Source organism: Perca flavescens, chromosome 10 (assembly GCF_004354835.1).
Source record: "Perca flavescens isolate YP-PL-M2 chromosome 10, PFLA_1.0, whole genome shotgun sequence".
In the NCBI taxonomy this organism is placed as follows: Eukaryota; Metazoa; Chordata; class Actinopteri; order Perciformes; family Percidae; genus Perca; species Perca flavescens.
This window is the reverse complement of record NC_041340.1, coordinates 29,710,707-29,725,684: the sequence shown is the minus strand read 5'-3', so window position 1 is coordinate 29,725,684 and position 14,978 is coordinate 29,710,707. Positions and strand designations below refer to the sequence as shown.

The 14,978-nt window shown below is 42.6% G+C and overlaps 1 protein-coding gene across 5 annotated transcripts in view; it reads left to right on the top strand.

Moving 5' to 3' along the window:
* The window catches only part of rnf103 (ring finger protein 103), a 41,151-nt gene extending 26,173 nt beyond the window's left edge, over positions 1 to 14,978 (top strand). For all 5 annotated transcript variants that reach the window (XM_028589254.1, XM_028589252.1, XM_028589251.1 and 2 more), the window contains 5 exons: positions 10,972 to 11,087; positions 11,346 to 11,768; positions 12,022 to 12,154; positions 12,823 to 12,909; positions 13,439 to 14,978. In XM_028589254.1, coding sequence (XP_028445055.1) covers positions 10,972 to 11,087; positions 11,346 to 11,768; positions 12,022 to 12,154; positions 12,823 to 12,909; positions 13,439 to 14,458 — 1,779 coding nt within the window. In that variant the 3' untranslated portion in view covers positions 14,459 to 14,978. The remainder of the gene's footprint in view (positions 1 to 10,971; positions 11,088 to 11,345; positions 11,769 to 12,021; positions 12,155 to 12,822; positions 12,910 to 13,438) is intronic.

The following is a 14,978-nucleotide window of genomic DNA, read 5'->3' as shown; positions in this document are numbered from 1 at the left end:
CACCTGCGCCACTCTGTAATGGCCGCTAGGAGTCACGTTAGACTGGTAATATTTCACTATTTCACTAAGCACTTAACAGGAATATACAGCTTCTAACATTTAAAACACAACCAAAATGCACAAAGAATTTCGCTAACACATTTCTTACAGTTTAAGCACATAAACATTCATTTTCGTACCTGGAAATGCGAGATAGAAATGATCACTCAGACAACGATGCTTTCTCTCCGGTAGCTCCACCGAGAATGAGGCATCGCGCTGAGAGCTCCCGCTTCCGACCTTGCAGACATAACTAATCAATCACGGATCAGTTTTCTCAAAAAGGTTAAACTAACCGATCACAGATCCAAAATCTTTAACAGGTAGCTATAACTTACATATACAAATGTTCTCAAATAGTATTTACTATGTTAAACATTTTAGAAACTTTCTTTACCTTCTTGAAAGGAAAAAGTTTAACAAGCATTTACTTAAAAAATTTACTTTACTCATGAATTAAATTCTGATCTCCTTGATCTGATCTTTGACTCAACAATTCTATATCAAATCACCCTATTACACACTCCCCTGCAAAATTAGATGTCGTCCCGACATCACAATCTTAATGAACAAATAGTTACTACCTAGTATCTCCTAGTTGCCAACTGTGTTGGTAGTAATAACCCTGTAGTGAGTATTCTAAGCTTAACAAAAAACGTGAATGTACCACACGATTCCAAGTCTATTTTTATGCTGACTATCTCTGCATACAGTAAGGTTGATAAACTTGGTATGGATTTATCCACACTGTTTCTGGCTGAACTTCTCTATATGGTAAGGGCTGATACTGGTAAGGCATTCTATTTATGTGTGCTACACTATAGCATGTAGGAGTTCCAAGATGATCATAAGTGAGGATCTTAGGAGGTCGCCTTTTTCTCCTTGGTAAATCACGTCTTCGTTCTTGTCTCTCGTTTTCACCAGGATCTGAGTATGGAGACATTGGAACCTCATCTTGTGCTTCTTCCAGTAGTTTATCATTACACTGATTGTCCTCTTCCAACAATACATCCTCCTGCTGCATCTCAGCCTCATTTGTATTAGGTTCAGACTCATCAATGTCCAATGATGGGGTCTCTTGGTAACTGTCCTTTTGTGTGTCACGTTCAGTAGTTCTGCCTGCAATGGGCACTTGATGCTCTACTACTGGCTTATAGAAGCAGACGCATTCCTCTTCATCATCATCTTGATCTGCATTTTCTGCAGGTATCTCTGCCATACTTTCCTTTTGTTTGGATGCTACTTTCGGCTGAATGTCCAAAGGTAAGTAATCACACGGTAATAACATGTTTCGGTGTAGGATTCTTGATCTTCCTCTGCCTTGTTCAGGTTTTATTTCATAAACTGGGATGTTTTCTCCAACCTGCCGGATCACATTGTGGATAGTCTCTTCCCAGTGGTTACGGAGCTTCCCAGTGCCTCCTCTTGGTGTCAGATTTCGAACAAGGACACGATCACCAGGATACAAGACTGATGTTCTCACTTTGCCATCATAGTGTCTTTTACCTCTCTCTGTGGACTTATTTACATTATCTCGTACTATGTCATTGGCTTCCTGCATTTCTCGCTTCAATTTCTCCATGTACGTTCGGTGATCTGTTTTCCCTGTTTCTGAAGCGAAACCAAATAGGAGGTCAATAGGTAACCTTGGGGATCTTCCGAATAACTGGTAGAAGGGAGAGAAACCGGTTACATCACAGCGTGTACAATTATATGCGTAGATCAACTTATTCAAGGATTCTTTCCAGTTTGTCTTCTGTCTCTCAGTGAGTGTTCTTAACATTTGTAACAATGTCCGGTTAAAACGTTCGACTTGCCCATTACCTTGGGGGTGATATGGTGTTGTTCGTGATCCAAGTACACCACAGTTCTTTTTCAGCTGGGCAAAGAGCTGGTTTTCAAACTCACCGCCTTGATCATGGTGTATTCGTGCTGGTAGTCCAAACTTTAGGGCAAAATCGTTGAATATTCGATCAGCTACTGTTTTGGCAGACTTGGAGGTGGTGGCGTAAGCCTGGGCAAAACGGGTAAAATGGTCAACGATTACCAATATATATTCGTATCCGCCCTTACATTTGTCCAAGTGGAGAAAATCAATCGACACAAGTTCAAAGGGTTGCGTTGTGATGATACTGGTAAGTGGTGCCCGTGTTTCTTTACATGGTGTCTTTGGTTTCAGACAGGTACAAGTCCTTGCCACATAATGTTCAATTTCCTTTTGCATGTAAGGCCAGAAGAATCTATCTCTAATCAGTGATGTTGTTCGATCAATGCCTTGATGTCCCATCTCATCATGCAACTCTTTTAGTACTGTGGTCTTATAGCGCTCAGGTAATACAAGCTGTGTTTTGTTTGCAGTTCTTCTACGGAGAATACCATCTTCATCAATTTGAAGTCTTTCCCACTCACGTAGCAGACACTTGCTGTGCATACTGAGGGCTTTAAATTCCTGTCCTGCCAGTTTTTTGTCTTCCAATTTGCACTGCAATATTGGAGCAATGTCTTTGTCATCTTGTTGTGCTTGTTTAATCTCAGCAATTGACAATGTTTTTTGTGTGTCTGCATTAACTTTTAAACACTGCAGAGAGGAAAGGGCTGAACAAACCCACAGTGAACTGGAGTTTTGAGTCTCAACAGCTTGGTTTGTCGCTGCTATGCATTCTGATGTGAGCTCTTCTACACACTGTTCCATCATCCCCTCCACTTCTAAAGGCATTCTTGACAGGCTATCGGCATCAACATTTTCTTTCCCAGGACGATACCTGATGGTAAAATGGAAGTGTGCTAGCTCTGCTACCCATCTACATCCAGTTGCGTTGAGTTTAGCACTTGACAGGACGTATGTAAGTGGATTGTTGTCGGTAAATACAGTGAAAGTTGGTGCGTAGTACAAGTAATCTCTAAATTTTTCTGTGATTGCCCATTTTAATGCAAGAAATTCCAACTTTCCTGAATGGAGATGGTAATTCCGCTCAGCAGCAGTCAATGTACGGGAACCGTAGGCTATCACACGGAGTTTGCCATCTTGTTGCTGGTATAAGACTGCTCCAAGGCCTTGATTTGAGGCATCTGTGTGGAGGATGAACGGTTGCTAGAAGTCTGGGAACCCGAGGACTGGAGGCTCAACCAGGCAGTCTATCAGCCGCTCCAAAATGCGTTGATGATCTCAAGTCCACTCAATCTGCTTGTATGATGGTACTCCTTTCCCCTTTCCTGTGAAACGTCTTACGTTTGTCCTACTTTGTGGCACATTGTTGTCCTCTGTTGTCCCTTTCAGCAAGTCATACAGTGGCCCCGCTATCCGTGAGAAGTTTTGTATGTACTGCCTGTAATAGCTTAATAAGCCCATGATTGCTCGTAGCTCTCCTATGTTGCTTGGTCTCTTATCTTTCAAAGCTCTCACAGCAATGGTGTCCGTTGGGTCAATTTGACTCCCTTCAGCTGAAACCGCTGAAACAATCCTTCCCAGATAGCGGACCTTACGTCTGAATAATTCACATTTGCTGGGCTTTAATTTGACTCCGTATTTCCTCAATAACTGGAGCACTTTTCTGACGTGACTGACATGGTCGTCGAATGATTGACTGTACACTAGCGTGTCATCTAAGTAAGGGACACAGATGTTGTCTCGCGCTTCCTCCAGACACTCCTCCATGCAGCGTTGGAAGGCTGCTGGTGCATTCATTAGCCCGAATGGGATTCTTATCCATTCGTATAAGCCCCATGGAGTCACAAATGCAGTCAAAGGCTTGCTGTCTTCATCCATAAAACCTTGATGGTAGGCCTTTCCTTGGTCTAATAAGGAAAACCATGAGTGGCCACCAAGACTGTCAAGGATATCCTGCAGTCGAGGAATTGGTTGTCTATCAGGATGAGTCTTCTTGTTTAATTCCCTGTAGTCGATGCAAAGACGTAGGCTTCCATCTTTTTTCCTTACACAGACAATTGGTGAAGCATAAGATGAGTTGGATTTCTTTACCCAACCTTGTGCAATGAGATTGTGTAGGTAATCTTTCATCTCTTTGTACAGGGGCTTCGGTACTGACAGGTAAGTGCGTTCTACTGGATCCATGTCTTTCAACGAGATGCTTAATTTCAGTTTCTCTATTTGTCCGATGTCATCATCAGACTTGGAAAAACATGAGCACTCTTCCCGGAGCATGTTCTGCACCACTTCTCTCTCGGGTTCAGTCAGATGGCTTAGGTCGATTGGTGGATCCCATGAGCTCTCATTAACTTGTTCGGTATCTGCATTCACATGACACACTGAGACTGGGGGGGGATTATCAGATTTCTCCAAAATGGTAGCTGGATAAACTGCTTGAACTTGCTGTGCTGTGCCCACAACAGTTTTTCCTGATAACTCAATATCGTGATCAGTGGGATTTTGCACATCAAGAACAATGTACGGTGAAACACCTCTTCTGATCGTCACCAAAGTCTCACAGAATTCGAGGCCTTTAGCCCATTGTGGGTTAAGGTCAGGCTCGAAGAGAAGTGTAGTGTATTTCTTTAATGGCCAGGTTTGCACTTTGCAGTCAATCTGGACAGAGGTGTGTTTCGGCACGATGACTCTCCCTTTTGTCGTTCTCACCATGTAGTCACACAGCTGTTCAGTAGTCAAAAGATCAATGAAGGCTGGAACACTTCCTTTCTTGAGAGTGGGAAAAGCTGCCTTTAATGTCTCATGGAACTGCTCTTTTTTGCAGCATCCAGTTGTTCTGCAGTACAGATTTTTATTATTTGCTCAATGACATTGTAGCCTAGGATGGGCTGCGAAAGTCTTCCACCTTTCATCACTAACATGGGGACCACAAGTTCTTTGGGGTTAGCGCCTTCTGCAGCTAGTCAAAAGGTGACTTCAATGAAACCCATGTAAGGCATATTTTGTCCATTAGCAGCTGTTATTTTCAAATCATCAGATGCATCAAGTAATTCAGAGACATCTTTTAATTTTTCTTTTGGAAAATGTCTCCTTTTCCACTTTTCATCAACAATACAGACTTGAGAGCCTGTATCCCACAATGCACAAGTTTTTTGGCCTTGTATGTAGCACTCAACAATACATTGTTTGCCTACAAGAGCTACAAGGCGAGATTGGCTGTCCTCTTTCTTGGTGCAGGTGACATTTGCCTTTTGGTGAGAATGCTTGTTTCTTATGTTTTGGCCAATGTTCGGATTGACAGATTTTTGAACAGTAAAAGTCTTTTTTTACAGGATGCACATCTTCTGAGTCTTTGGTCTGTCTCAGCAATGCCACAATGAGAGCAATAACGTTGGGACATTATTCTGTTGTTGGCTACTCCCTGTCCCGTGGGGGTAACCCTCTTTTGTTTAAAGAACTGTCCTTGTTCTGCGTGGTTACTCTCACTCTGCAACCAGCGAGAAAGTGTTCAGAACTACCACATCTGTAGCAATGGGTGCAATACTCACTTCCACTTTGTTGGCAGCCAATACATTTTCTCCGGCGTGAACGACTTGGGATGGGATAGTAGCGCTGTGGAGCAAACATTTGTTGATATTGTGCTGTGTCTCCTCTTCGTCCGGGTCCTGGTGGAGGCCAATAGCTTTGTTGTGGATACTGAAACTGAGAAGGTGGGGCACATTCCTGCACTACAGGTGATGTCAGATACTGTGTCTGTGGTGAGTTAGGCTGTTGAATTGACTCTCTGATTTGTGCAACTTCAGCGCTTAAGTTTTTCAATGTGGCCATGTCAGAACGCATTTCTCTCAGTTCGTTTAACACATCTGACTGGATGTTGCTTGGACGTTCTGAATCCATATTTTTACCTTTTTTATTGGCAGGTGTATCAGGAGACTGGATAGCTTGCACAGTGGTTGGTCGCTGTTGAGCAAGTTTCTTTTTTTTTTTTTTCTGTTTCGTTGGAGCAGGCAATATTGAGTTTCTCAAGGAGCAGCTCGTCACTTGTCGTTTGCTGCAGGTACGGCTGGAGATCGCTTCTAATGTTCTCACTTTGAAGGCCTGTTAAGACAGTATGGAGAAACATACTTTGCACAAGGACAGGATCATATCTTAGTCCAGATTCTGCTTCTTGTGATGCAAACAGGATCTTTTGCCTCAAGTCTAAAGCACGTATCAGGAAATGTTGTGGAGTTTCCTTAGTACTTTGAACTTCCGACATGAGCTGCTTGTACAGTTCTGTTGCTCCTTTTTCTTGGTAATGGGATCTGAGGATCCTCCTCAAGATAGGTAAGGTTGGTTTTGCCCTCCAGATAGCTACGCAGTTGTAAACCTGGTGCTATTGCCCTTATAACTGCATCAACTATTTTTAATTCAGGAAACCCCTTACTGATGCCTTGTTCGATCTGGTGTGCGAGACTAGAAAAGGTAAGTTTATCCTTCTGCCCTGGCTCACCAATCTGGCCTGATATTTTGAATTCTCTACCCCACTGTAGTGAGATCCGAGGCTGGGGGGTCTGCTGAGCAGAGGCATTTTCATAGTTAACACAATTACCCTCCCCACTGACTGGCATTTTTGTTTCTCTGGTTTTATTTGCTTTCTACTGCAGTGATAATGCTAATGCTAGCTGTAATGATTCTATCTCTTTTTCTAATCGCTTATCCTCTGAAGTCTGAGCGACCTGCTCTTCCGTAGAATCTGTCTGTTTTTCACTTAAGGTTACCTTGTCTTGTGCTGTATTTTTAACAACCTGTTGCCGCTCGGCAATTTTATCCTTAAGTGTCAGTAACTCTGCCATGCCTTGATCCTCCAGTTTAGTTAACTCTTCTCTCTCTAAATGCATTGTGATGTATGAAATGAGAAAGGAACGACTTTTACCAGACACCTTTTCAAATTCCAACCCAGCAATCGTTAGAAAATCACAGATTTTGATCAAATTGTCTCTCGTTAACATGTACAAAGCACCACCAACTTCAAGCTTCAAGTCATCGATCTCCAAGGACTCAATTTCAATCTTGGACCCGTGGATAATGTCAGTGTGGTGAAGTTACTTCCCTGCAGAATGGAAAACGCAGCTCTCCTGGCACCCGTGGTTAACCTCAGATTGCATGCAAGTCCCCCTCGGCAGGCACAGAACCACCACATGCCATCGCCCAACCTGGCTGTCGATGTGTGAAAAGGTGAATGATGATTGGGGACGTCTATCGGGGACAGCTGGCCCTCGTCACATTCATCCCAGCGGTGCCTCCAAATGTAACAGCCTGGAAATGCGAGATAGAAATGATCACTCAGACAACGATGCTTTCTCTCCGGTAGCTCCACCGAGAATTGTTGTATTTAAAATAAATGCAAAAAGATATTTGTATGCACAATTACAACAATAACTCGTTTTCAGGTGAACATATAGTATATAAACAAAAGCTTACATATACATCTTAATTATGCTTTAAATAAACAAAACATTATTTAAACTTTTTCTCTGTAAAGTCTCTTACTTACAATGAACAGTTTCCAAAAATAGCAACAATATACGGTCATTTTTACTACACACATCCATTTTAAACTTTCAGGCTCTGTGTGCGCCAGTAATTTAGAGTCTGTGCATACATACACCACTAGTACCTTTCATGTCCCACCTGCGCCACTCTGTAATGGCCGCTAGGAGTCACGTTAGACTGGTAATATTTCACTATTTCACTAAGCACTTAACAGGAATATACAGCTTCTAACATTTAAAACACAACCAAAATGCACAAAGAATTTCGCTAACACATTTCTTACAGGTTAAGCACATAAACATTCATTTTCGTACCTGGAAATGCGAGATAGAAATGATCACTCAGACAACGATGCTTTCTCTCCGGTAGCTCCACCGAGAATGAGGCATCGCGCTGAGAGCTCCCGCTTCCGACCTTGCAGACATAACTAATCAATCACGGATCAGTTTTCTCAAAAAGGTTAAACTAACCGATCACAGACCGAAATCTTTAACAGGTAGCTATAGCTTACATATACAAATGTTCTCAAATAGAATTTACTATGTTAAACATTTTAGAAACTTTCTTTACCTTCTTGAAAGGAAAAAGTTTAACAAGCATTTTTAGAAACTTTCTTTACCTTCGTGAAAGGAAAAAGTTTAACAAGCATTTACTTTAAAAATTTACATTACTCATGAATTAAATTCTGATCTCCTTGATCTGATCTTTGACTCAACAATTCTATATCAAATCACCCTATTACACTTCCTCTTGTGTCTCCCCTTGTCCTGTGATCAGGATGTCATCCGCAATAATGTACAGACCAGGTACATTATCCAACGCTTGTGTCAATTTTCTCTGGAATATTTCAGGGGCCGGACTTATCCCCATCGGCATCCTCAGCCATCTGTCCTGTCCAAATGGAGTGGCAGATGTTATCAAATAGCTGGAATCCTCCTCCAGCTGTACATGCCAGAATCCACTCTTGAAGTGTTCCCTCCATGGAGTGTCAGTCTTGCATTTTAGCTTCTCCTAAAGGCTCTGACACACCAACCTGATTATCGGCTGTCGGACAGTCTGGCGAGGTCAGTGACTCAAGTCTTTTCGGTGTGTTCCGTGCCGTTGTCAGTCGGAGGAGCCGTAGGCATCCATTTTGGCCAATTTGACTTGTTAAATCGGCCAGTGGGCAGTTGGACTCAGTGACCAATCTGATTGGTGGAGTACTAGCCCTTGACTAGCGAATCAGTGCTTCTTCCACAAGAAGAAGCCCGAGAGCTGACAACGCCAGTATCTTCTTATTACTAGCCATCGTATTTTTTTCCGTTCAGCAAGTAATGACAACAATGATCCTTCTTGACTGCTCAACAGTCTCTGATGAAAACAATGATGGATGACGGTGTGCTCTGTGTTTACTAGGTCTAGAGAGATGTTCCATCATTTCCGGTTTTCATTTTTTGGGCGACAATACAGATTAGTGCCGCCTGCTGTTATGGAGACGTATTACATCTTGCGCACATCCACAACGTACGCTCAAGTCGGTGTGGCTTCGGTGTGTTCCGAGGCACTTTTTTGAGAGACGGGAGCCGACTGAACAATCCGACTGCCTTTTCTGCCAACGGTTGGCCATCGGGTTGGTGTGTCAGAGCCTTTAATAAACACTTTGACACATCCTTTGTACAGGAACTTTCCACTTACAGAATCAAGTAACATCCAGTCCTGACTGTCCAGCAGAGGGCCCAATGTATCACAGTCCTTTACATTTGGCCTAATATACATCTTGGGAAAAGGGTCACTGTGTCAACTGTCCATTAAACCATCTACTTACAAGAGCTCTGTCCTCTATTGACTTGTTAAACCTGTCCAGTTTTAGTCCAACCACTCATGTGGCTCTGACTCTCAACTTTTCTGCCACCTTTACCACATTGTTCATCTGAGCAGCCAGCTCTAACAAGTCCTGGACAGTTGTTATAGCCTTATCCTGGTTGGCACTTCCTCCCACGCCAGCTAGACATGCCCCCTTCAGAACTGGCTCCATCAACAGCCAGTACAAGGAGGAAGCAGGCCCCAAAACACCAGCCTCCGTCACTCTCCATGTTTTCAAGGCACTCAAATAATATGTTGACAATACATTTCAATTAAAACATGAAAAGTTTAGTGAAAACAGTGTTTTTCCCCAATTCACCAACCAGACCAAAAATAAACTCTGCTACTTGCATCCACAGGAGATTTTGTGGACCATAAAGAAAACTTTGTTGAAACTGAATCCTGAAAGCAGATTTTCTACTTGCTAAATGTACTAAGCCCTGTCCTCCATCTTCTTTTAATAAAAACAAAAAACTCTGTGGTATCCAGTGAAGTTTATACCAGAATAAGCCCATAATAAAGCTTTGCAACAGAATAGCAGGAGGCTCCAGCACTGCTAAGCGGTGCCACAAAGTGGAAGCCACCAGATTATTAATAATAATGGCTCTGCCTCTGTAAGACATTTGGGGCAAGAGCTAGCGCCACCTTCCCAGGCTGCCTTCCATCTCCTCCACCACTCCCTCCCAGTTCTTCATCTTTGCAGAGTTATCACCCAAATGTACTCCCAGATACCTGATGCCAACTCTTCCCCAATTGATATAATCAGGTAACTTGGGTTCTATGCCGTGCCAATTTCCAAGAAGCAAAGCATTACTTTTAGCCCAGTTAACTTTACTTTAGCCCAGCATTCCACACTCAACACCGCTCAAAAATCCCCACTCTGGTTTAGTTGAAAAATTGGAAATATGCTGGATATATACTGTATACCCGCTAAAAAGGAGTCTGGTTGGTTTGGCGATAGCGACCTCGGAGTTGTTTATGGTTAAACAAAAATGATTTTACTCTTTAACGGAAAGGTCTATCTCTGTATGAATCCTTTACATAATGTTGTTAGACACTTATAGTAGTAATCTGAGCGTCTCAGTTGGAAAAACAGCACTTTTTGTGGACGAAATGGAAGATGCACATTTGCTCTATAGGATTGCATTGTAGCCCAGCTTTCCCGCTCAGTACTAGACCAATTTCAGAGATGTTTGTTCACATTAGTCAACATTAGGTCTACCCCAATACATGGGAAAATAGGTTGAAAAAAAACAAAATGACCCTTTAATACCCTCCCACATCTATATTTCAAGTTTTTCACTACCTGTTCTATATTCTATCAAATAACGGTCAAGGCAGAACTGTGAGATGGTAACAATCAGTTTATGGTCATGCCAAATTAAGGATCCCTATTTGAACCACACAGACCATTTAACCTGTACATGAAAAGTCTGTGCGTAAAGCCTACGTTCTGCCCCAAAGTTGTCTGTAATTCCTTGTTTGAAAGGGATATAGCACAAAATAGATCATGTGTGTTGGAGTAAACTACTTTTTGTCATTAAAAGTACCAAGAAGAAGAAGAAGAGTTTAGGTCTGCCACTTACACTGTCAGAAGGGGTTTCATGCACTTAACAGATTTGTTTTGTATTAGTTGTCTGACCCTGTCATATTCTTGTGTGTACCTGCAGGTCATTGCCCAGGACCGTGAAGCTTTGCTCAGTCATTCCAACTGGGGGAAGATGGTGCAGAAAGTGTCTCAGTTTGGGATCAGAACTGGAACCTTCAACTGCTCTAATGACTACAGGTGGGAAGCAGGGCACAGTGACACACGAAAAATAATCATTTGGCAGAAGCATTTGGACCAATTGTCCTTGTTTTTTCTTGTTCTGCTCTCTACTTTTTTTTTTTTTTTTGTCAAAAAGTACGTATGTTCAGCCGAACTCACTTCTTTTTACAGGGCCTTGCGATCCTGTTGTACGTGTTCGGAGGTGCGAGTATAAACAAAGCCAGAATAATGTCCGTCTGTAATACTGGCATGGTGGTTCTCTGTTCTGTCCACCAGGTCTTGCATCAAGCGTGGCTGGCAGCGCTCCACTCTCATCATGTCTGTTCCTCAGACTTCAGCATCAAAGGGCAAAGTCATGCTAAAAGAGTACAATGGCCGTCGCATTGAAACTGATCACATCTTCCGCTGGATGACCTCACATGTGGCTCATCGAATCAAAACCCTGCGTCATTCTGAGCAATTGGTGGAGGAGTGGCGTTCTGATCCAGCCCACCCAGTTAAGATGTTTCTGTTCGCCCGTCTGTCCCAGCCTCCCGCCTTCTTCTCCTCGCTGTCAGTCAAGTTTACCGGCAGGATTGAGTTCATCTTCGTAGATGTACGTCACTGGGACAACTACAGCAGCCTATCGGAGATTGATGTGTCACAGAGCCCTGCCTACATTCTCAAGATGCCTGAGGGCATTTACCGCTATGGCAACAGGTGATGATTGAACAAGGAAATTGTAATGGGTTATTGTTTATACAGAATAATTCAAATGTCTTTTAATTGTCTTATTCGTTCTTTTCACTCTTGTCTCCAACTGTCCTTTACTCCTCCTCCCCTTTCACTCTTTCTCTCCTCCTGTCCACTCTTCTTCTCCTCTCCTCCTCTTCTACACCTCCTTTTCCCCTCTTGTCCTTGTCATTTCTCCATCTCTGCTCCACTCCTCCTCTCTCCTCTCTTTTCACTTTAGTACCGGGGAGTTCCTATCCCTGGCTGCCATGGATACTTTCCTGCGTTCGGTCCAGCCGGAGGTCAATGATATGTTTGTCCTCAGTCTGGTCCTGATTAACTTGCTGGCCTGGATGGATCTCTTCATTACACAGGTCACTTCCCGTTTTTCCATTAACCGCATTGGTGAAATTGAACAAAATGTATTTACTCAAGTACTGTTCTCACGTACCATTTTGAGGTACTTTTACCTGGTTATTTCCATTGAATTCAACTTTATACTTCTACTCCACTTAATTTTAAAGCGTAACTTCCAGGTGGACTCTGATTTATAAAGGAAACATTGCCTGCAGGTGTGTTTTGTAAATAAGATCCCAAAAGAACATAACTAAGAGCGGGCGCAGGTGGCTGCAAGCAACACGCTGGAGCTTTTACTTTGCAGATTACGATTTTACATAGAAAACATAAATCAGTTTATAAAAAATGGTGCATGTATAGCTCCTCCCTGACCAGCTATAAAATGTAGTTGCTGCTTGCAAACTGCATTAACATTAATAATCCAACAATATAGTGTATATACAGTAATAAACAATAAAAATGAGTAATTTTACTTTTGATACTTGAAGTCCAATTTGGTGATAATGTCTTTGTACTTTAACTTACTGTAAGTAAAATTTTTAAATGCAGGACTTTTTAGATCTGAATACTTATTTCACAATGTAATAGATACCTTATACACAGTACTGGAGAGAGAGAATAGAGAGATACAGTTCTGTATTTATTGTCCAGTTTACTTTTAACATATATTCATTTTCATGTACAGGGAGCAACAGTGAAACGATTTGTAGTTCTGATCCGAACACTTGGAACCTACAACTCTATACTGCTGGTGTCCTGGCTTCCTGTTCTGGTATGAAATCTTCCATACCAAGGTTTTCACTACTTAGTTCATAGACATATTCTTCTTGCGTTGAACAAAGTTATTTTTTAACAAATGTTGTTATTGTTGTTATTATTATAATTTGTCAGCTACTAGGCTAACTGAAATAAAACCATGCCAATCTCTAGGTATGGTGAAGATGATTGTGGGGCTATTTTAATTACAAAGGCCAAGGGAACCCATTACAGAAAGATGGTTTAAAATAAAAACCTGAACCTATACGTGAACTCGGTTAAAGGGTTCCTGCAGAGCACCAGCACACAGTAAAGCAAAACACATTATTGCCAAGGGTTTCACATTATACTGCTGATATACTGCAGGGTGGTAATGACCCAAACATTGCAGCTAGGAGGGATGAACAACTTTGTCAACTTTACTGTTTAAGTGCAAGAGAGTGCTTACATGATATCTATATTATATATAATATATAAGAGTTATATATATATATATTTTTTTTTTTTTATTTATTTATCAATCACTAATTGATCACTTCTTCTAGGCTCTCCTTCAGATGCCCTATCTGGACACTCTGTATAGTTACAGTCTGAAGCTGCTTCGTTATGCTGACACCACCACATTGGCCAGCCTGGTGAGAGCTGACTGGACTTTCTACTCATCCCACCCAGCTCTCTTCCTGTCCACCTACCTGGCCCATGGCCTGCTGGTCGACTACTTTGAGAAGAAACGCCGCTGTGGAATCAGGAGCCAAGAGGACAGCACCACCAACCTGGAATGGCTGGCCAGTCTGTGGGACTGGTACACTTCGTATTTACTCCACCCAATCGCATCGCTGCAAGACCCATCTGACCACTCAGACTGGGAGGATGACCCCAACTTCTTATTTCAGCGTTTGGCTTTCCCTGATCTCTGGCTTCGCCCATTAGTAAACATGGACTATATTAATGCCCTGCCAACCTGGAGGTTCAGAGCTGTTGGTCAGGACAGGGGGGAGGTGTCTGGTGGAAGGTTGGATGAAGACACAGATAGTTCACATTCAGACACAGAGAGCAGGGAGAAGATGGATTCCCCTCCTGCAGATCCCAGCAGACCTCCACACAGCAGCAAAAGACACAAGAGATCAATGTGCAATCAGGACAGCAACTCACAGCTCTCTGTGTACAACAACATAGACCCCAGCAGTAGCTGTCAGTGTGTGTGTGCTGTTGCTGCATCATCCTTTTGCTGTCGTCATGGGAACAGAAACCCACCATCAGCAGACAGGTCACTGATGGATGGCTGCCTCACACTTGAAAGTGTCTCCAACAATCAACAATCTGATTGGTCGGTGTGGCCCTGTGACATGCTGCAGTGTTCAGAGTGTGTGGTATGTTTGGAGAACTTTGGAAGTGAGGAGCTGCTGATGGGTCTGCCATGTGGCCACGCCTTCCACCAGCAGTGCATTGTGGTGTGGTTGGCAGCAGGCAGACACTGCTGTCCAGTGTGTCGCTGGCCCAGCTACAAGAAGAAACAGCACAGAGCTGCACAGAGCAGCTCTACTGAAAACACACTGCAGGACTGATGACTATGTCTAACTGAGCCCTTCTTCGCGTGTCCTCTCTACTCTCACTGTTCATTGGCACATAGCTCACTTGGCATTGAGACTGTGAGAAATAATCACAGCTTGCTTGGGGTGAAGTTGAGGCTGGGGCGGAATTAAGGAGAAAACATTGTCAGTATGAGTGAGCAGGGCTGCTGTTGTCATTACCCATCAGTTAGCTTGCTTTAATTACTATTGAAGGCAATATGCTGGCCATTGTGGCAGAGATGAAACTATGAAAAGACTAGTCACCATGATGTTTGTATAGAGAGGATATTGATTCACACAGTAACAATTGGTTAAGTCACAGCAAACTTCGTAGTGCAATAAAAACATATTTCTGGTTTTGCCCTTTTCACTTAGCAGTCTGTTCACCCTAGAAATCATTTAGAGTGAGATTTCTTCCACTTAGTGTTGTGATTTCAGGCTGGAAAAAAAGCTACTTATCAAGCGAACTGCATTAAAACACAATTATATAATAAAAAAAAGCATGTACACTGTC